Source organism: Bombus fervidus, chromosome 7 (assembly GCF_041682495.2).
Source record: "Bombus fervidus isolate BK054 chromosome 7, iyBomFerv1, whole genome shotgun sequence".
NCBI lineage: Eukaryota > Metazoa > Arthropoda > Insecta > Hymenoptera > Apidae > Bombus > Bombus fervidus.
This window is the reverse complement of record NC_091523.1, coordinates 11181091-11203213: the sequence shown is the minus strand read 5'-3', so window position 1 is coordinate 11203213 and position 22123 is coordinate 11181091. Positions and strand designations below refer to the sequence as shown.

At 38.7% G+C, this 22123-nt stretch overlaps 2 protein-coding genes across 12 annotated transcripts in view; both read right to left on the bottom strand.

The window, feature by feature from the left end:
- Window positions 1–13: 13 nt before the first annotated feature.
- On the bottom strand, window positions 14–3833 carry LOC139989005 (solute carrier family 35 member F2). 2 transcript variants are annotated; one of them, XM_072006842.1, is made up of 8 exons: window positions 3685–3833; window positions 3104–3213; window positions 2773–2966; window positions 1861–2023; window positions 1574–1730; window positions 1282–1492; window positions 970–1097; window positions 14–545 (listed from the first exon to the last, which is right to left on the bottom strand). In XM_072006842.1, exons 1-8 carry the CDS (start codon window positions 3801–3803, stop codon window positions 338–340), a joined length of 1290 nt encoding a protein of 429 aa, XP_071862943.1. In that variant the 5' UTR covers window positions 3804–3833; the 3' UTR covers window positions 14–337. The 2 variants fall into 2 exon arrangements, with proteins under 2 accessions (XP_071862943.1, XP_071862945.1); XM_072006844.1 differs by having other exon boundaries at window positions 14–530.
- A 1380-nt stretch (window positions 3834–5213) lies between these two features.
- The window catches only part of Ryr (Ryanodine receptor), a 41057-nt gene continuing 24147 nt past the window's right edge, over window positions 5214–22123 (bottom strand). For 6 of the 10 annotated variants that reach the window (XM_072007469.1, XM_072007464.1, XM_072007465.1 and 3 more), the window contains 27 exons: window positions 21282–22100; window positions 20862–21188; window positions 19933–20210; window positions 19615–19835; window positions 19282–19372; window positions 18656–18972; window positions 17930–18233; window positions 17695–17848; window positions 16767–17558; window positions 15336–16354; window positions 14604–14975; window positions 14352–14464; window positions 13728–13821; window positions 13155–13403; window positions 12049–12460; window positions 10078–10482; window positions 9710–9926; window positions 8782–9640; window positions 8493–8695; window positions 8042–8285; window positions 7634–7921; window positions 7261–7547; window positions 7129–7189; window positions 6780–7058; window positions 6539–6695; window positions 6289–6454; window positions 5214–6207 (listed from right to left, as the gene is read on the bottom strand). In XM_072007469.1, the coding sequence (XP_071863570.1) occupies window positions 6045–6207; window positions 6289–6454; window positions 6539–6695; window positions 6780–7058; window positions 7129–7189; window positions 7261–7547; window positions 7634–7921; window positions 8042–8285; window positions 8493–8695; window positions 8782–9640; window positions 9710–9926; window positions 10078–10482; window positions 12049–12460; window positions 13155–13403; window positions 13728–13821; window positions 14352–14464; window positions 14604–14975; window positions 15336–16354; window positions 16767–17558; window positions 17695–17848; window positions 17930–18233; window positions 18656–18972; window positions 19282–19372; window positions 19615–19835; window positions 19933–20210; window positions 20862–21188; window positions 21282–22100 (8891 nt within the window). In that variant the 3' untranslated portion in view covers window positions 5214–6044. Of the gene's footprint in view, window positions 6208–6288; window positions 6455–6538; window positions 6696–6779; window positions 7059–7128; window positions 7190–7260; window positions 7548–7633; window positions 7922–8041; window positions 8286–8492; window positions 8696–8781; window positions 9641–9709; window positions 9927–10077; window positions 10483–12048; window positions 12461–12570; window positions 12592–12950; window positions 12975–13154; window positions 13404–13727; window positions 13822–13887; window positions 13998–14351; window positions 14465–14603; window positions 14976–15335; window positions 16355–16766; window positions 17559–17694; window positions 17849–17929; window positions 18234–18655; window positions 18973–19281; window positions 19373–19524; window positions 19549–19614; window positions 19836–19932; window positions 20211–20292; window positions 20314–20861; window positions 21189–21281; window positions 22101–22123 lie in introns of all 10 variants that reach the window. The other 4 variants (XM_072007461.1, XM_072007460.1, XM_072007463.1 and 1 more) reach the window with 3 other exon arrangements.

Genomic DNA, 22123 nt, shown 5'->3' with positions numbered 1-22123 from the left:
GGACGAAAAAACACTTACATTTCGATAAACAGACAAATCAACAATGAAGATCGCGTTTATACGCGGCTAATCGATATTTATGTTGGTTAAGTTCTTTAAAAAACCGCGACGTTAATCAGAACACTGTGTAACGCGTATATTTAACTTATTTAACTTATTTATCGAGGAGATCTATTTACTCTTATATTGTATCACATCATAGAAAACAAAAGAATGTACCTCTGTGATCATTAATTTCGAACTTGGTGTAAAACTTTAACAAGAGCGCGCACACGGCGAATCTATACATGTTCTTCGGTTGGCTCTACATTTTCTGTGCGTCTTCTTGCAGATTCCCTTAATCGTAATAACTTCCGTAAAAGGAGGTGAAGGCTGTATCGGAACTAACGCTTGGCGGTATACTTGTCGCGTCCATAGTTTCTTTTTCGCTGCCAAGGGTCGACGTTCTAACGTCGAGGGTACCACTCACGCCAGACATCCCTGAACTTGTTGCCATTTCCACTTCTCCAACGTCGGGATGAGACATATGTCTTAAAATGACGTCTCTTTAATCCACAGTCAATTGTTTATTAATTTCTTGTCAAGGCCGATGATGAAAATAAAAAAATACAACGGGAATGGAGGAGTTGTTCTTATTATAAGAGAGAATCGTAACTGAATTTCTCACGGGAACCATCTTTTGAAAAGAAAAAAAAAAAAAAACATATTCAATCGAAGAGTGAATGAATGGAATATTAATGAAATTGAACATTTAAGAAAAAAGCTCGAATCGATCGACACTTAAAATCTTTAAGACTTTTCAGTGTCGTTAATATTTTGCTTTGTTTAAGAAACCACGAGTAACTTTTTCTTGATATCTTCTTTGACGTTTTTCTTAGCATACAAGTTATTCGATCGAACGTACCTTCCAAGGCAGAATTGCTCGCTAATTAAAAAGGGTTACTTTTTAAAACGTTCTGTGAACATTACCTGTAATCTGGAGCAGTGGGTTCGGTGTGCTGTCTTCGCGAGTTCGACGACATTGGTGTTCTCTTTATCGCGTAGATATATATGCCTGTCATTGTGAGCGTATACGAAACGAAGTACAATGCGTGAAACTGGAACAGGTGGAACGAGACTTATTAGCATATGTAGCCATGTATTGTTTGTTATATAGGTTGTTGCAATAGATGATTCTATTCACGTAACACATAGCTTTGAACACACACGACAAACCAGAACAATGACGTTATGTTCCGATTACATCTTAATCTGAAAGGATCGTATCGATTGAAGATATACCTTGTATTGATGAACCAGCATGCCAGATAAAACGTTGAAAGAATCTGCGGTCAGTAACGCTAGTTGCAACGCAGTTGCACCGGACTCGAACAATATAACAGGTACCAACGAGAAAAAGACGAATTGCGTGATGCAGTAAACTATCAAGAACGTTATTACTGGTACATTGTTCCACTGAAATGATTCTAACTTTAAGCTCTCTAGTATGACCCTGGAATAATAACGATATAAATCATAATAATCAATTATATTGGATCGAAAATAATCTTCTTTTCTGGCGAACAATACTTACATTTGCATACAGCATAATATAGTACCGAAGAAACCGATCATGCCGAGATATTCGATAATATCGACTGTCTTAACCGTTAATTCTTGTAGTACGGTTGTTATAGAAAACAATACCGCGCCTCCAAGGCACAGCATATCACCAACAAGGTGATTCTTTCCTTTGTGAAAGAAAATGTTAATTGAAAAATTCAATAATAAACTTTAATAGTTTTTTTTTCTAATATGAAATTTATAATATTTGGCTGTAGACGAATGTTATGGATATAGATGAATTTATCGAACAATCACCTGTAGTCGCAGAATCTTTATTGTCATCAATCCCTGCCCAAACCAAGCATCCTACACCCATCAAAGAAACAGAAACGCCAACTATGTGTACCATCCGATATCTCACCCCTAGAACTAAACACGATAGCGCCAATGCAACTGGTATGGCCACACAATCGAGCAGCTGAAACAAAATTATTTCATAATTAAGTTAAACATTATCGATTCTTTAAGTCGTTAAAATTTTAATCCGGAATGAGTGACGATAACGAAGTTCGTGATATTCGCGTGACGTTCGATTAAGAGTAAACAACGAGGGGTAAGTATGCCGGGTCGAAGACCTGGTATCCTCCTTTCATTGGTGGTAGTATATATCCGATACAATAGTTGCGTTCCGTGCCATTCATCTCAGCCACAAATACTACGTACGTCGTTTAATTGATGGCTAAGTGACGAAAGTTGCATGCTCAACCGCATATAGATTGTGCGGTGTAGCGCTTGCACCTTATTTTATCGAAACCTTATTTTATCGGAGCTCTATACCAACGATGAAGAATAAGCTATTCAATGATGTCATTTCGCTTTTTCTAAGCTCTGGATAAATACGAGCTTCGTAGAATTTATATTTAAAAAGAGAGAAATATTGAATAAAAGGAGCAAGTTACAAAAGAAATATTTTCCATTCTTTCAAAAGAACAAAGAAATTTGAACAAAAGGTTTTCATCGTATAAAAGAATTTCCACGTCTGTATAGGAAACTCTTTCGCCTTTAGTAACATGTTTTATGAATTGTCTTTTTATTTCGAGTACGCGAAGAGGAAAATACGATAATTAATGTATCATGTAATCTCTGACGTACGAAAGCTAAAAACTTCGTCATTGTTGTTTGGTAAAATACAACGTTGAAATCCCACGTGACGTCATTAGCACGTACCTGTATTCCGGCCAGGCTAGTGAATTGATGCGAGGATGTTACAAGTGTGCACGCTTCGATGTCAATGAGAGCCAGTAGCAAGTACCTCCATCCACGGGCTCGTATGACAGAAATTAGGCCGTTTCCTACCCCTCTGCAGGACATCCAGGTTGTGTACACAAGACACATCATAACGTAATGCGGGAGATTTTGTCCTGTTCCGCGGAGAAAATTTGCTGGCTCGTTATATCAAATATATATACGTCTACGTACGATTTCAAACGTAATTCTAATTAAACGCAATTTTCGTACGCCGATTATTTATGCATGTGATTAATCATTAATGACATACCGGTTGGAAGCGCGAGCTGATACGCAGTGTTGATGTGATGATTCGCCAGTGTCATGAAGCATAACACGAGAGATAGAAATTGTCCCAGTATTATCGCTCTCCACACTGACCTGTTAACAATGAAAAACGCAATTAAAGATATCAAGCATTTCATACATGATAAGCCTGAAATGATGTAGCCGTAAAATTGCAAAAAATTAGTAGCAAGGAAATTTCTAAAGTAAACGTAAGGTTAATTAAATGATAAATCATCGATAGACATTTGAACGGTATCTTTTTAACGATAAAAAAAAAATTATATCAAAAACTATCTGTGATTGAAGTAAATATGAAAATTATATTCCATGAAAGTAACAGGTCTCCGATGCGAGACAACGCGAGATCAATGAACTAGGAACGTTGTTTTTCCGCCCACGAATTGTACGCAAGAAAATTGCTCCTAAACACCCGCCACTTCTATTTCTGGTGTTCCCCTTCCTCTCTCCGGTTTAAAGGAGGCGAGAAGCCGGTTCAAGGGTGGTTCGACGTTCGACTTCCAATCGGAGGGTCCTTTGCTGATTAGCCAGTTTTTGCTTACGTACCATTGTCCCAGGTCCGATATGTAATTTTCGATCTTGTCGCAGACCCCGTTCCTGGACTGCATCACCGTATTTTCGCCGTAGCGACGATCACCCGCTGACACTCCCATGCCAGGGTGCATATTCGCCCCGAGGCTTTTAGCCACAGGCGCTAGAAGAGAGGCGCTTGCGCGACCTCTTTCCCTCCATCGGCTCTGCACAAGCAGGGACCGGTATTTTTCGTTTTGCAAGTGCGATGAGGAACAGTGTGCAAAACCGAGAAACACGCTGTTCCATGGATGTCCTTCCCGTTAGTTATCCTACTACGTTGCATCGATCGATGAAAGTACAGTCCAGTTTGCGTTCTATCGGAAAACGAGATTTACCTGGATCCGTCGATCATTTTTATTAAAAATAGCTTTGCTCGTTTTTTTATCAGCGTAGCGTTAGAAAGTTATGTTTCGAAATTTCTTGGATTGTGACTTTTTAAAAAGTTTTAGAAGATCGATCACTAAGGTTGAATAGCTCCTTGAAACTTTTTTATTAAATAGAGTTAGAAAGCAATGATGAATAGCTTCTTGGGACTTCTTTATCCGATAATGTTAGAAAGTCACGGTCGGAAATTGTTTGGTTTGATGAGAAGGTTTGAAAGATCGATCGTTAAAAATAAATAGTTTTGTTGAATTTTCTCATCAGGTAACGTTAGAAAGTTCCGATTTTAAGCTCCGATGTTTGTTAAGGATGAATAGCTTCGATGAATTTTTAAACTAAATAGTATTAAGAATAAACTTAATAGTATTAGTAAGAAGTTAGTATCTAAAGTTCTTTGGGTTGTGACGTATTTCTGACGAGAAATTTTGAAAGATCGACCGATCAATAAAGATGAATAGTTGCTTGATATTTCTTTATCAGGCATTGTTAAAAAGTTACGGTTTGAAGCTGCGAGTGTTGCGAGCTTCCGATGAAAAGTTTTGTAAAGTAGGGTTGAAAGGACAATCATGCGATCTATTTTAAGTGTATTTTATTCTACTTAAAAAAATAATTGAAGTTTTCCTGGAAAAGTTTCGAGGAATAATTTTATTATTGTTACTTAGTAGCGGATATGATATCATTGAATGATAACGATAAACATGTACACTGTTAATTGACAGTTACTTATGACAGTATACTACTCAGAAACTAATGGAATTGTTAGAATTTAATCTTAAAGTTAAGATTAATAATCTGTGGAAGACACAATGTTTATGTGATGTTTATTAAACAGAACTACAGAACCAGATGTATATGAGCGAGTGATATAATTAACAACGTATGGAGATTGTTGATTGTTGGCTAGTTACCCTCAGACTAGACGTAGGTAGTGACCCATGATCCATTAAATATTTTGAACGCCACTCTCTATACAGTAATGAGTATGACCTGTATAAGTGTCCTGTTCAAATGCTTGTCTGGATGTCTGTGTAGGAGTGTTTGTGCCTATGCGTGAAATATCGTTGTATTCCAACAGGAATATTAGTTGCGAGGGATTGGAAAAGGAGTAAAGAACATCGAAATAAAGAAGTATGTCTTTCTTTATTCTCAGGTAATCTTGTCATAGATCGTTATTTACAACATATTGACATGTTTGATTACATCGCGATTTCAGTCGTCAATAATCTTCAAAGAGCTTCCACATGGTCGTAGAAACCTTTATAATATGATATAAACTTTGAAACATCTTCAACTTACGTAATATTCTTGTAATATCTCAAACATTACGTTAATGAATTAAATCATCATGCACAAGATGTGGTCACTCGACGTATGAAAAGAAGGCAATCGTAACGTTTATGATAATGTAGATTTGTGCAGTCGGTTCTTTTGTCGATGATCAACAACTTTGTAAATTATCTATCTAAGGAGAGGAAACTGTTGATTATAATACGGTGTGTCCAGCCATCCTTACAAAGTTGGAAAAATAAGTTGGAAAAATATTTCACCAGTCTCCCAGCTTGTTTCGCTCGTTTGCACGCGCTACTGGAAATGCGAATTTTTCGATCTCGTACGCGTGCAACTCGCGCAATTCTTAATTAATGTGCTCTAATCCGCGCATCGAAGAATTCGCTTAAAACTTGGAATAACGATAGATGTCGAATGTAGAAGATACACACGCGTTCAATGTAGTTTATCTATCGACAAACTAGCGAGAGTATAGCGTTTGAAAAATTGAAATCGTACGTTATCGAATGTTTGCGATATCTTAACGCGACATCTTTTCTTTGCGTGTAGAAATTACAGACTAAGATTATCGAAGACGTTTCAGGAAGGGAGATCTTCCTTGGTAAATCGATCGATCGATTGGTCATTTAGCTATATGTAAAACGACATAAATTTGAAAAATTTGTTTATTTCTTCTTTGCCTCTTCCTCCACTGACTCGTTCTGTTTGCGGAAGCAATCACCGACCGGGAAAAAGTCCCAACACCTTTGCTGATACATGTTCCACACGTACGTTTCTTGACCGGTGTATTCCGTATCTGGTTTGTTGATTAAGTGCATAAGGAAGAACCTAGAAAAATTTAAACCACGATGGTTAGTTGCTTGATAATTGATTGCTTAAAACATACGAACGTACGTGAACGTAACGTACATATAATTAGCAAGATTATGCTCCTGTTGAACATGTGTATCGAAACCATGCGGTACCGTATCGAAATATTCTTTTCCTAAGCCACAAATGAAACAGTTGCTCTCCATGTTCGTTTTTACGTTTTCGAGCTGGTCTCGAAGCTCACCGAATGCATCGATGATCAAACCTATCGTGCCAAAAAACAGCAGTTAACGTCCTAGTGCCAAGAAGGAGCATACTATTAAAGACATTAAAATTTTCTTCGACATACCTTGAATAATAGCCAATAGAATGACAATGACGAAGAAGAAGAAAGTGATGTCAAACATGATACGGTAGACTTCATAGTCATCGCCATCAGGTTCGCCAATTTCATCACCGATACCACCACCAGCCCTAACACCTTTGTACAGATGAAATACGAAGCACTGAAACGTAAATATAAATATAGATAGTTGAACAATTTGTTCCAACAAGTTGCATAAGCATCGAGAGAACATTTTCTGTTATACCGTTAACATATCATGACATTTCTTGTCGACTTCGTCGTCCTCTTCTTGAATATAGAATTTTCTGAAGAAGTTGAAGGCTATGACAGTGTATATATAGACGACGATAGTTAATAACATCACTGTTAACACAAGTTGTTTGCCATTGTGCGTGACGGACTGCAAGATCGTTCTCAGAGTTTTGAAACCAACCGCGACATCCAGCAAATGTGCAGCGAAGAAGAAGTTGTTGTAATTGCCAAGGATCGAAAATGTGAAATACCATAAACTATACAAAAATGCCTATAAACAAATATAATAATTTAACATATCTGAACGAACTGAATTTTACTAATATTAATTATTTACTTACGTTATCCGTGATGGTGACTCCAGCTTTCCATACTTGATATCTCCAATCGATATTAACGATACTGAAGAACCAAAGATCGTAAGTAAATAGAAACTCGTATAAAAGCTATAAAAGCTGTATAATTTTACTCACAAGTGTATCAAACCAGAACCCTCTTCCTCTTGTTGGCTGAACGAAGTCTTTTCCATGCCAAGCAAGTTGCTTATGTAATCGAAGTCATAAGTCTCGCTGTATTTCTGTCGAACTTTTTTCTTCACGAACTTGTCCCAATAATTCACGGGGAACGTTTTCGCCGATATCACCATCTTATCCCAATGCGCTTTGATGTCATCTTCTTCCGGTGTCTCGGCAATGTACAGACCATCGAATTCTACGCGTCGCGCAATTTCCTTTTCCCGTTTGAAGATAGCCAACGGCACCTACAGCATACATTTACATATTAACACAAACATGTTCATATAATCGAGAGAGTTGAATAATACGGAATAATAATTAATGTCCGTACTTTCAAGTGATAGTAGGCAACCAGCATAGCAAGAGAGACGATAGCATGAAGGATAGCCATGAGTCTTATAACGTGTGCCATGTAATAGAAATCTTCTGACACCTCTACGTATTCTAACGCGTACGCATCTTCCTCTTCTTCCGACTCGTCTTCCCCGCTCCCGCTGCCTATTTCTAAGCCACTGCCACTTCCAGAACCAGATGCACCCTCACCAGACATCTCTGTCAATATGTCATTAATCATGTGTCCGCTTCCTTCCTCATCCCCTTCGCCGGCCAATGATGTAACCTATAAGATGATTCATTACACAATAATGTAAAATAAAACATTATTTATTTCATGAAAATTTTAAGCAAAGGGACGACTTTGCTTATTTAGTAAAGTTTCGAAGCGAAGAATTACGCTTACCTTGTAGAACAGCAACATGAAATTGATACAGAAAGCGAGAACTAGAGCCACGTATTTTAGATTGTAGAAGTTTCTAGCCAAAAAGGAGACGATACGATGGGTGTATTCGGAGAAGTCGATAGTAGATGTTGAAGGCTCTGCTATCGTTTCTTGTTTCGCTTCCGCTTCGACAGCAGCCATAGCTGCTTGTTGAGCGGCCGCTGCTTCTGCTGCGGCTGCTGCTTGGGCTCTAGCTTGTTCACCTCTGTTCAGAAATATTTAAATATATTTCGTATCATGTATACGCTAACAAAAATGTTGAATTGCTTTACTTCGACAAAATTGTTTACCAATACAGTTTTCTAAACTAATAGGATTATATACTGATGTTTTTAAACGTTTGCGTTCTATGAAACAAATAGTGATTCCAAATTTTTTAACAGCAGTATACAAATAGAAAATTCAATTATACCCTAATAAATCAGCCAATGAAACAGGCGATTCCATGTCTCCACCACCTTCAGCTCTTGCACCTTCTTCGCCAGTAGCTTCTTCCGGTGTGCTCTCGCCCGTTTCTTCGATGCTTGATTGAGGAGTCGATGTTGCCGATTCGTGGGGCGCGATCTTTATCTGCCCGCCTTCCTCTTTCGTTATATCCATTCCGAACGCTTGTACCTGTACACAAAATCGAGAGAATTTAATCAATCTGTGTAAATTTCTTTTTATAGCTATTATGCACATTTTTGTATATTTTTTCAAACCTGTAGATTAGATTCATCCGGTGTTGGCGGCAAAGCAGGCAAATGTCTTATCGGCTTTTCTTCCTCTTCCTTCACCTCGACTACAGGTTCTTCCACGTGTGGTCCTTTCATTAATGCCAACAATAGCTTCATAAAGTATCCAATTATACAGCCAACGCCAAAACCAGAATAATAGAACGCATAGAATATCATCTTGAAGAAACCAATGAAGAGTTCCAGGAACGTCATCTGTTGCATTTCAGCGATCTTGTTCTTGATGTTACTAGGGGAGAATATGGAGAAAAAGAAGTAAATGCTGTCCTTGAATGTTTGAATGCCTCTTCTGATGGGATCTTTGTTTCTTTCTTCGTCATCCTCCGTCATATAGGTATACGATGATTCTCTCGCCTTTCCGATTCCTCCACTTTCTTCTACCGCCATCAGCGCACTCGCGTGTTGCATTTCAAAGATAGCATCCTCGCAAAAGTTGATGAAGGTTTCCAATTTTTCCTTTTCTCCAGCTTCAACTACGGTATTATAGAAGTATGTTCTCTTTGACTCTTTAATTTGTGGTTTCTCCCATTGCTCGATGTTCGATTCCTTAATTTCGAAGTATACACGCTCGATCTTCTTATTTCCTCCGAGAATTTCGATTCTTCCAAGATACGGTTCGAAGTAGTTCAACACGGAGCCTGCCGTTTCCAGAAATCTTGCCAGTCTCGGTTCATTTGGCATATGTTCTGATAAATTTGTTAACAGAACAGCAAGATTGAAACCGATTTCTTTAGCCGGTTCGTGGAAACGATCCATGAAAGCCACGTAATCGATTTTACCGTCGTGGTTCGTCTCGCAACAGGCCAACAAAAATTCGATCTCCTCGCTATAGAAATTTCTCTATGATATGTTTTGTCATTAACTTTGATATATAAACATAAAGAATAATACATACTCGGTGTAACTCTTCTGTTGTTCCATTTTCTCCTTAAAATCCTTCGGATATACCCAGCCATCGCTGTTGAGATCTACTTCCAAGAAGCTTGGCGACGATACGAGGTCTTTGAGTTTCAAGAACATGTCGAAGTATTTCAGAATTAACTCGACGTTGCTTGCGGATTCTACCAGCGTGTCCACCATCTGCTTTCCAATGGTTCCATTTACGACGTTACCTACGATACCAAAACTCGTGAAACATCCATCGAAATAGATTTCATAGAAATATAGATCATCGTTAATAATATCTATAGTAGTTATTAATCTAACTTTATTAGTAAATATCTTAGTTTTGTACAGAGTTCTTTATCGATTCGAAAGAAATACCTTCCAGCATAGAGAGCATCATAGTGATCATATCCTTTTGTAAGTTCAACAATTCCTTCAGAAGGTCCACTTGACTCGAGTGTTTAGATAGCTTGTCCTGCATATGAGAGAAGAGGAAAAGGAATCCACCAACAGCGTCCCACAATCGAGAGTGGGCAAGTGCCTGTTGATTCTGAGCGCAAGGTCCTTGAATCACTTCAGTAAGGGTATTGAATACTTGACTGGCAACGCCGATAGCTTTAAAGAAATTAGCCTTGCCAGCAGGATCGATGAGTTCTTTGCTGGAATAATGCCAGTAAAAGTCCATGATGGATTCCTGTAGGCGTAGTAGATAATCGACGGTGCAGATGACCACGTTCACCGTCGTCGTGTTGCCAGCTTGCGTCCTCAGATAATTCTGCCAATCTATTGATATTGAAAATTATATCGATTATATTTCTTTAGTCTCGTCATTGTATATCTATACACGCAGTGGATGTAAACATCTTTCGGCCGAAGCATACTTTTATTATATCGTTAAGTTAATCACCGAGGAAAATTAATTAATTCGTTACACGTGTGACGGCACTCGGCAACAATGTATATCGCCGAAGTGAAGTGCCTAAAGAGCCATCAATATCCCAACGGTCCTTCCGTCGAATGTTCGAGAAGAAGGTGTGCGTTGCAACGGTCGCGGACGCCTAACAAACTCGTGTATAGTGGGGATATTGAAGGGCGACGAAAAGAAAAGAATAGAATCTGATCGACAGTTGAATCTGAGCTAGGAAGCGAAAAAGTCAAGATATTGTAATAGGGCAGCGAGATTGACTAGCGAAACCGAGAACGATACGCGACGCGATCAAAAGAAGACACTGGTTAATAAATATATTGTTGACCTAAACACCGAGTGATTGTTTAACGCATTACACCCAATATCACCTCACAAGGATTCCTAGTTTCTGAAAAGGAAAACTGTCTGAGGAGGAAAAAATATCCACTGCATCTTATAAAATATTAACGGTAATAGTTAAACGTTGGGGATAGTCATCAGCAGAGCGTCGTACCGTGCGAGTGAAATACTTCAGTCTCAACAAGATCTTACAACCGTCGTGTTGAGAACATCAAACTTTGCTTGTACACAAGAGCAAATAGTGCCAAATTACACTAACACTAGATATATATGGCGGCACTGGACAGCAACTACACCGGGCGACGGCAGCGCAGTGGTTAGGGCCTTTGGTTACGAACGTTAGGGACCCGAGTTTCATATCCCGGCGCCTGTAGTCGATTTTTCTTCCACGATACATAAATGAGAAGAAAGTAGCAGTAGTACCTCACAGCTGTAGTTCTACACCAGCAGCAGCATGTAGCACTATCATGACGGATTACTATTGTACCTCAAATTGGTGACCCCGACGTGATCTTACAGCTAAAAGAGGTGTATGACCGTAATAGCGCTACCAAGACTTCGATCACCATGAAACTAAGACTGTGGAAACTGGACCGCGACCTACTACCGCTACGGTGAACACGGAACGGCCCTTCTACCTTCAGCAAACTCAACGCCTCACCTCCGACCGACGCAAGCAGCTGAAGGCGGGATCTGGCGGCGCTTGTCTACCAATTATTCCTATCAATTAACAACGATGATCGTTGCCCTTACTTCCTTACCGAAAATTGAAACTGACGAATCCGCTTGTCCCATGTTCTAAGCACGCTCATCTCAAGTTTCACTTGCACTCAACTCTCCGCTCAAGAAACACAGTAAAACAACATAGTTCCGCGTACATTTAACATTCATCCGCACATTCAGTCTTCTAAGGTGTTCTTTTTGAAATATATAGCTATATTTAAACGTTAAAACCCTGCGTCAAATTCTATTTAACTATCCTTATCATTTTAATCGAGATGGGGAATTCGGGTGATTCGCAGCGTCGATACTAGTCGAGACGAGAATTTATGACTCTTCCGCGAATACAGCCGAACACTTACCAAGATTGTGGCCTTCGCAAGTCAGTTGAATGAATCGAAACAGAGCGCATGTAAATTCAGCATCGTGCATATTCTTCTCTCCAGCAGCTCCTTCAGAGCCGACTCCAAGACCTTCTGCTTTTGTGTTCCTCTCGAACGCATCCAAATCCAATACGCTACAGGAATTCATCAGACCAGCAATCGAAGTGAAGAAGCCTACATCCTTCTTTTCCTTCAGGTGGTTCAGCATTCCTCGTTGAATTTCTATGTTACCGCCTCGCAGGATAGAGATTCCCAATTCCAAAGTCTTCATTACCATTTCACTAGGGACACCTTTGCATGCTGAGATATGAAGCAGAACCATCTCTGCTACGCCACGATTGGCGAGACGCGTTTGGTGGAAAAGAAGTTTCTGCTTCTCCATTTCTTGTTCCTAGATAATGATCGAGATTGAATCGAGAATGAATTTTATAGTTAAAACTGTTTTAAAGTTGTTGATGGTTTGTTTCTTTATTTAGCTGTTTATATTTTCTTTGATCTTACCATAAGTTTGTGCATCGGTCGCTTTAGGGAGAGCATTAAAGAAAGCATCATAGTATTCGTTAATGAAGTTACAATGCTTATGATATTGGATGACAGGAGAATCATTGTCGAAAAGGAACATAATAGACATATGTGGGAACAAAATTGATTTTGTACAGAGTGATCAGGGAATAGTCTACTGTTGATGCAAGCGTATTTACAAACTTGTGTATGTGTATGTTTCAATAGGAATAATTTTGTAAATTAGGTTAACTAGATCCTACAATGAAATTTTGAGTAATTGATTGACGTTACATTTAGCAATGATAATATCGGATTTTTAACGAACGAGCGTACGTATAGAAGCAATTGAATTTCCGCAAACGATTACTTGTCCTTACCATAAGTGGCTTATAGCCCCGCTTCTACAAGGTCAGTACGCGAGAAAAAGATACGAAATTGTTAATAATTTTCAAATATATTGGACAATCTCCCATGTTTGTATTTTTCATAAAAGAATATTCAGTAGTTCAAAGAGTTTCGTTAGTAGAAATTTTTTTAAATGTTTTTTAAATGTTTCAACGAATACTAGAGAAAGTACTTACATGGATCGAGGCGCCACCTTCTTCTTCACCTCCTCCTCCACCCTCGTCTTCGCCTTCCTCTTCCTCTTCGCCACAAGATTTTGATATAATTTGCGCGTAACTCATGTACAAGGGATCTTCTTGTAGCGCGCCAGATCGCTCGGTCATAGCGCCACGACAGAATGTTGTTACCAATTGTGTAAGCGGATCTGGTTTTCCTTCGTCCTCGTCTTTGTCCATTTTCTTCAATTCCGCGTCCTCGAAAGATTGCTTTCAAGAAAAGAAATAGAAACAAAATATGAATAACGATAACTCTCAAACGAGGTAACTTACAAACTTTTGCCAATGCACATAAAACTGTCTCGCTTCTCAATCGTATCATATTTTTGAAGATTTGACATTACATATGAATTGCATATATTTCTTAATTTGAATTGCATGTGATTAGCCGTCGATACTTTAGACAGATTCATTCACAAGATGTTCATTATTCGTCAGTTCATTATTATTCTTCGTCCACGTGAATTCTCATTCTCACAGTGAATAAAACGATAATTATGGAAGAAAATATTTCTTTACGAAACATATTCTTACCGTAAGGTCTTCAATCATCACTTCTTGGCCAACATTCTCATCCTGCAACCAGAGCTCGTAGTATGTTCGCGCGAAGATATTTATAGCCCGATGCCTGAAATAACATGTGAAATAATTATCATTTGTCAAAACTCGAAGAGCCATTAAACGTTCATTTTACCTTCGTAATTTGTAAAGTGGCTCACTACGCAGACATGCAATCGCTGCCCTTTTTCTTGCCGCGCACAGCACGCGCTTCCATCCATCCCGAGATGGTGGAGGTTTCGTTGCCTTTTAGCAGCATGCACACACAACTACAGTTGTTAGATCACTAACAAACAATTATAGGGGTCATTGTTGATGGTTAATATTATTTTTTGCTACTCTTACGATTAGACAAGCTTTCGTGGAAAACAATAAAAAATAACTGAAATGTTGGTTACTGGTTTACTTGGTGATAGAGCACTAAAAGTATAATATTTGAAACTCAAATCGAAACAAACGTCACGCAACAAAAGTATAGGGATTAAATAATATATTGATTATCCTAATTTTATTGTACTTGATTGCTTTTTATTATTGTCAGCAAAATAAACACAAGTTTCACGGTACACTGGTAACGCGAATCAAACCAAAAGAGGATACCTGGGCAGGGAATGTAGGGAAGTTTGACGGAAACAAGCGATCACTGCTCGTTTACGTTGTATCGACACCACGGATCGATATTGACCCTTGCTCTGCTGTTGCGGATGATCTATCTACTCAAGAACACAAAATTACTAAATAAATCGAACACATCTTTCGAACGAAGAAGCTTCGCGTATCTGAGAAACAACTATCGTAGAATATTCCAGCAGACAATGGTTACGTAATACTTGAAAATGATCCTTCACTAACCATATGTAAACCGTAAAGAACTTTGGCCATGTCTGTGATCCTTGCAACCACGTCCTCCAGTTGTTGCGCTTTCACTGGTTCCATGGAATCCTTCTTCTGACCTAGTTTGGAGTACAGATAATGTTGCCAGGACATTTCGTCAGCTGGGTCGATTTTGTCTGGCAAAGTGAGTTGCGTCTTCGCGAATTCCGAGATCTCGTATTCCGGCATCTTCTTTAGGAATCTGTCTTTGCAATGTTGCACTAATTCTTGTTCGCGACCAGCGAATAAGTTCAGACCAACTGGAAGCAACCTCTTCAAACAGGCTACCATTAGGGAAGCCTGCACTTCTTTGTCTTTATCTCTTTTCTTGTCACGGTGCTTCTTCTTTTTCTGTTGGGTAATGGGTTATACAGTTAACTTTTTTTATTAATTTTGTTATATATGCAATATTTATGTCGTATTAACTACAATTATTATCAGTTATGTGCATTATTAATCCTCTGTAGGCAATCTTTTACACCACGAGTTTAAATCTAATTTTTATTTTTCTGAAAAATTTGACTTATTTCGCTAGAACAGTATAAAGATTAATCATGGCAAAATATGCTTACCCATAAAGAATTAGTTATAATTTCCATGGACCATAGTTTTTATTAATTATAATTACCATTTACTATATCGCTATAATATGATATAATGATTTATGATCGTTTAAAGTCACTATTGATTCTTTCGTATCAAAATACCAACCTTGCCTCCTCCGGAAGGTGCTGTTCCATCCGAAATAGTAGTAGGTCTTCTGGTAGCTGTCGGCATAATGAGCACCATATTATCGATCTCATTAGCCGATATGAAGTTTTGTTCTTCTCTCAAGAAGTACTGAGACTTGGACCAAATATTAAATATCGCTGCTACGTGGTTATAAAGATCTTCTGCTTCTGGAATGTTATTCCTCAGCCAATGATTCCTTTGCAAATCAACGTACTTAATCAAAAGAGGATAGAACGAGTAGATATCGCGAACCAGAAGTTGCCAGTCTTCTTGAATCTGTGCTTCGATTTGTGACGTGTCATCCGTGGATGATTTAATAAAACCACGAAGAGATTCTTCTTTATGGAACATAGTATCCGTACGTTTTCTGACACGTTCAGCAAGTGGTAAGAATGGATCCTTCAGTAACTCTTCTGATGAATTTATAATGATCTGTTGAGTGTAAGCAGCAATACGAGTCATCCAAGGAGCATTTTCGTTACCGATGTTCTTTTTAATCAATTTTAATACGTTCTTCAGCAGTTGATTCATGTGATCGCTGGTAACCATGCTGACGTACGTTCCTTCTGTCGGGTTTACATTGTCTGGCCCTTGAGACCACCAGAAAGGCAGATAGGAGCAAAGTAGAGGAAGAATAATGTCAACTACATGGGGAAGATCGTTGTAGGTTTTCTCAGACTCGACGAATTGATCGACTTCCGTCAAGATCGTCTCTAGGGTAGGCATACTCGATTCCATCTTCATCATGATATCTTGTGCTTCCAAGGAATGGTCGGCTATACGATTCAAAAGGGAATACTGATTGTGCTTGTTTAAATGTGGCTCCAAGAAGGCCACAGGGAAACAACTAGAAAAGGCACCTAGACAGGAACCTAAGCTGGGCTTGTGACGCTCGATTTCTGTCTTCAAGTATTTTCTGTCGTGTGTTAGGGAGGCATCTACACCGAGAGTGTATAAAGACGCCAGCATTTTGTAGGATGCCACCTGAATTTCGTCCACTGTTCAAAAATACAAACAGATCAATTTTATTGTGCATGTGTATGTACTGTGTTCGATTAGTGAACATAATAATACTCGTTAAACAGTTAATAATATATCTCGCTATGTTCTATCGATATCACTAGACTATGGATGTTTGTGCGAAATAATAACTTCATAAATATGATCTAAAAAACGACAGTCAGAAAGAAAATTATTTTACCCGCTAAATGTTACAACGAACATTATATTTTGAATATTTTTACATATTACATGTATTTTGTGCATAGCTGGAATTTCCAGTTTCCATAAATGCACAAACATCCGCAGTCTGGATATCATAAACATTCACTCGATTCACGATCGCGTATCATTCGTAACTTCACACATATATTAAAAGGCTTAGAAGAATTTTATTTCAATTCTACTTACATAGCAAATCGCTACCATATTCGCAGGCAGCCAAATGATCGAACATGGCTGTGAGCACTGGTAAAACCACGCTATTGATATACGACAAGGATGTAGAAGTTTTCAAATGTGTTCCTCTCAGGTGACTGTATTTGCCCTCTTGAAGATTAAGAATCGTGTGTCCTAAATCGTCTGCAGTGTTGTTGAAGAACGTTAGCATAGACGTTCTGATAAACTCAGGACAATTCTTCACTAAACTCTTCGCGTCTATGCCCTTGACTAGTACTTGAAGACAGCGTACGGTGATCCTAACATCCGGCCCGAAAGCAGCCAATCTAGATCTCAATAAACTGGCCAATTTGCAAAATAGAGCTGCTACCATCTCCTTCTCTTTCAAGGACGCAGCTCCGACATTGTTGGTAGCCGTTGCCACAGCGATGAAATAGTTTTTGTGTGTGCTAAAATATTTTTCCATCAGTGGCAGGACAACTTTACTGAAGAATTTGATGTCTCTTGTAGACGTTTTAAAGCTATTTCTACGACTGAACGTGTCGGACGGTTTCAGCAATTTCATGTTGATAGTGGCCTTATCCAAGTAGGCTATCAACTTTTCAAGTAACGAGTAGGCGAATCGTAATTCCACCGAGGCTCCAGCCGTTGCAACTTCTGCTTCTCCGCCTCTATTCGGTTTATGAAGCTTGTAACCCTGATATTGCAGGTACTTGAGGAATTCTTGGGAACGTTCGCGATCCTTTCGTTTCTCCTTGTCGGTCAAAAGATCATAAGGAACTAGTTGAGGATGAATACCACCTCCTATGAAGGAGATAAATTAATATTTATATATTGATATTAAATAAATGAGTTATTAATAGAAATATCTTGAAACAAATGTTTGCGTTTTAGTAATAAATTATTTAATAATTTATTTCGATTCTTCATCGATACGAACCACAAGTGATGAGTTCTTCCTTCTTCTTCTTTGCCCAAATATCGTGCGCATTATCCGCGAGACGCTCTGCCATGTTTTGCATTTCTCTGCTCAGAGTCAAATTAGTCATATCAACTGGATGAGGATTATAATTAAATGGACTCGCTGAATCAGCCTGAAATATTATTTTTTATTCGTAACATATAATTCAGTTGGTGTATCGACAAAGATATATGTAAATAGAATTTTCACTCACTTGACTTTTCGATGATCTTCTCATGGAACTACGATTGGTAGATGGTACATCCACCTCTGCATGTTCAACGCTCCATCCTATGGCCAATAAAGCTTTTAAGCTCTCCCTGACTGGCTCTTTGTATCGTTCTCTCTCGTAATCGTTTAACATGTTGTATGGCTTCAGCCTGGGATGAGTCTTGTTCACTTCAGACCATTGTTCGCCGTAGGTCCAACCGTTTTCTAACTTTCGACTGGCCCAAGCGTCGTGGTAATGCTCGGAGAACTTTTGGACTATCTGATTGAGGTCGTTATTGAGAACCACACTGTCGAATATTAAAACAATATCAGTATTATATAATTTAGAATTTTCATTCGCCGGTTTTGTCGAATCGTAAAGCACATTTCGAAGGAATTTTGTAATTTTACAAGAACCACATTCTTTCTAGAGATGTTAGACAAGATTTATGACGTTGTTACGAGCGATAGCTATTTAATTTGAAAGTTTAGATTTTTATTTTATAGTATTGAATGCAAACATTCAGTTGGTGCATGATTTAGAAATTACGAACTATATTCAGGAGATTCTTTAGACAGTTCACATTGAAATTTTCGTATTTTCACTTTTACACGTTTTAGTAACAAATTACATTGTCATAAATCTCGTAGAACTTTTGTGAGAAGATAACGAAATAAGGTTTTCTTAAATAATTATTCATTCACATTTTTATAAAGAAAAATATAATACCTAGAGGTATTGATTGGCTGAGGATTATAAGGTCCATCAGGCGACTGTGCAGATGCAGATTTACTTCCGTACCACTCGTCATCGTAATTTTTGGACAACGAATAATCAGGCGGCAACGCGCAACCAATAGCTGTGAGACAAGGTAGAGCTTTTCCAAATAGTTCTGGATCGTAGTCCATCTTGGATAACGAATCGAAAATGTTACTGAAGAGAACCATAGTCAGGCGTTTCTCTTCATCGCTCGATGCACCGTATGCGCCTTGTCCACCGGTCGATCCGTAATATTTTGCGCAACGATCGTAGTGAAGGGTCAGCAACTATTATAAAATTATGAATACCTTCAATAGCACAAAATATATTAAATAATTCAAAGTACGACAAAACTCCATTTATCGCGAATACGTCGAGAAGCAAACAATTTATGTAACTGTTGTTCACCAATTCTCCTCGCTACCGATTATTTCTGATTTACATAATAATATTTCACATTCAAATTGGGGGATTTAATTGACAAGAGTTCGATTAATCAGGCGCTAACTAAAATTTCGTTTCAATAAATGGAGTTCAGATAATGAAATTCATTATACTCTACAATATTTTTCGATATTTCATAGAATTTGCTTTACCCTTAGAGCAACTGTCGTATATTCCGATAGCTTGGACACGTCTACGGTCAGCTTTCGAAGCAGCTTCAGCAACATGCTGGGTTGCATTTGGCTAAAATGAAAAATACATTAAACACATATCATAAAGAAGTAAAAACGCGAGGGCACTGAATACTATAAGCGCCATTACCCTTATAGTGTAATTACTCTGACTACAATCGTAGGCGAGAATTAGCAATTTAGAATAATATTGTTAAAACTTACGAGACATTTAACTCGTGGACGTCTCTTGTTAAGCAACAAAACGATTCCGTTAATCATTTCAATTGTATTTTGGAAAAAGATCGCGCTTACCTGGTCAATGCCACGAGGAAATCCGACACTGCTTCACGTTGACCCTTAGTGAGCATTCTGTTCTTGCTCAATCGATATACAGTGTGCAACGTAGCATCCAGTAAGCTGGCATAGTTATCCGCCTCGTTGTAGAATTTCGAATGTTTAATCAACAAAGGTAGAATACTGTTTCCAATGTAACGGTTCATCGCTAGCGCCATGTCTGATTCGTATCCATCGTTCTAAAATAATAATTGAAATTAAAAGAGAAAACAAAACGATTCGACGTCCGAGTAATTGGTTACGAGTAGATTAATATCGAGTCTGTATTATATTTACCCTATCCAACATAGTGGCGGCTCTTAGATCGGGCAAAAATGCTTCCTCCAGTATCTTAAAGAACAATTCTCTGGTTTCGATTCCGTAAACGCGCTCCAAAAACAGAACGATGCTCTGTTTATGTCCAGGAATCAAACCAGACGGCATATCGCTTTTTGGTTTCTCTTCGCCTGCCGCGGGATTCAATAACGTGAACCTCAAAGACAGGACACCTTGTAGATCATCGAGTGGCACCAGAGATCGAAGAATAGCCCTCGCTCGAAGAGATTCGTTCTTCCCTGGAAAACATGCTTCGATGTAACCTCCTTCACAAATATGCGATTAGCAAAGAAAAGAAAGCTTTGATTTCGTATATATTACCGACGGATTCTGTAGAAGCCTCTGTTGCTCGTCAAAAAATAAACACTGTTATTAGATAAATAATTTTGAAAGTTGCGAGAGATGGAGGAGCTCGTGCATAAATCAGGCCGCAGGTTCTTAACCATTTCATAAATATGTACTATCCGAAGCAAAGTTAAAGAATTTCTGTACCATTAAAGAAAAAAAAAAAAAAAAAGAAAAATATCTTGCATGTAGAAATTTAAGGCTTGACCCTCGTGTTCAGTTAATCTTCGATTTCGATAGGAAGCTGTTCTACGTATTTGGCTAGCTTCTAATTATTTAAATACGAAGCGATCACAGATGAAGATTGAAACTGAATTTTTAAATGGTATCATTTTTATATTGTATATTGTAGAAATGCATAAATTATTATTGTATAGTACTGGTTAGGAACCGTTGGATCGACCTGTAAGCTTGGAAATGAAAGTAAAATCGCGAACGCTCTATCGAAATAAATAATGAAGTGGTCATCGACCAGTGATACTTACGAAGCTTCTGCATATTGCGATATCGTAACCCATGGAAAGGGGAATTCAACTTTTACTTACCTTGTTCGATAACAGAAGAATCTGGAGCGCAGCGGCCTAATAGGTCCACCAAGGTACAGTAAAAGTTCAAGATCGCAGCTCCTGTATCGATATAGTCTTCGTCGTCGTCTGATTCCGGAAGCGGATGTTCGAATTGCATGAGCGCCGTTGTACCTTCTGCTTCGTCGTGCACTTTCCTTCGATCAGCGATTCGTTCGGACATTTTATTGGCGTCTATGATAGCTCTTAATAGACCCTCACCCTCGCCACGAAGCGCTGGTCCCAGACATTCCGGTCTTCTGATCAGCAAACGGATCACCAAGTTTGCATTTTCTTCGACGCTTTCACCTAGAATGAATTATTTCGAATTATTTTCTCAATGCGACATAGCACGACTTTTTTGATATAAAATAAGTATCCCAAGATGAACTTTGGACTAACCATTAACCCAAACGCAGAATCTCAAAAAGTCCAAGTATCTTTCGCCTTCCACGGGATCCCAACCCAGATCAGGATAACCTTTTTCAACCAATTCTGAATTCGATTGCAAACCACAACGGGATAGATATATGGCAATCTTTTCAAGATAATGTTCTCTGAGAGCCAGAGCCAGCTCCGTGTTTTCCATGAGAGAAGAATAAGCTACGTCCAATGGCGTGGAACCTCTTAAAGATGGTCTCGATAATAAGATATTACTATTCTCCAGTAAAAAGTCAAAGTGATCGAACATAGCCTTCTGATTCTGTCTGGAAGTTCGACAAAAGTAGCACAGGAATCTACAGCATGCTACTACCATTTCGTGAGAAGTATCCTTCTCCTTGGAAACTGGTTCTCCTTCGGTAGTTTGGGGCTGAGTTTGAGCGTCCGATTGCGCCTGTGCACGTCTGCCTAGTGTGTTCATCATGATCGCCATAACGTTCTCGTGAATTCTAAGCACTCTGATTAAATCTGGATGCTGGAAGAACGTATGATTGTTGACTAATTTCCAGAGTCGTTCCCGAACGAGCTCTTCTTCCTCTTGAGACATTTGTACAGGCAGTAAGGCGCGAATTTGGCTCAAACCGACCCACATCAAAGCAACGTCGTCCTTTGTCTTGCTGTTGGTCACGTAGGTTTTTTCTAGAGCTCGAATTAACTCGCCCACCGTGTCATACTGGCGAACCAGTAAACTGAACATTTCTCGAACCAACTTCGGAGTCTCGATTTGGGATTCCTCGGCCCAGCTGACGATGGTTTTTATCAGAACTTTACGGAACACCTCTGTAACAAATATCAAAAGAAGT

Bases quoted from the DNA above. Each gene is read 5' to 3' on its own strand.
- LOC139989005 (XM_072006842.1), bottom strand. From the start codon at position 3,803: ATGCACCCTGGCATGGGAGTGTCAGCGGGTGATCGTCGCTACGGCGAA. The intron at 1,731-1,860 runs GTGATTGTTCGA...TCTTTCACAAAG, and splicing joins TAAAGATTCTGCGACTACAG to GAAAGAATCACCTTGTTGGT. The intron at 1,493-1,573 runs GTAAGTATTGTT...TTATTATTCCAG, and splicing joins ATATTATGCTGTATGCAAAT to GGTCATACTAGAGAGCTTAA.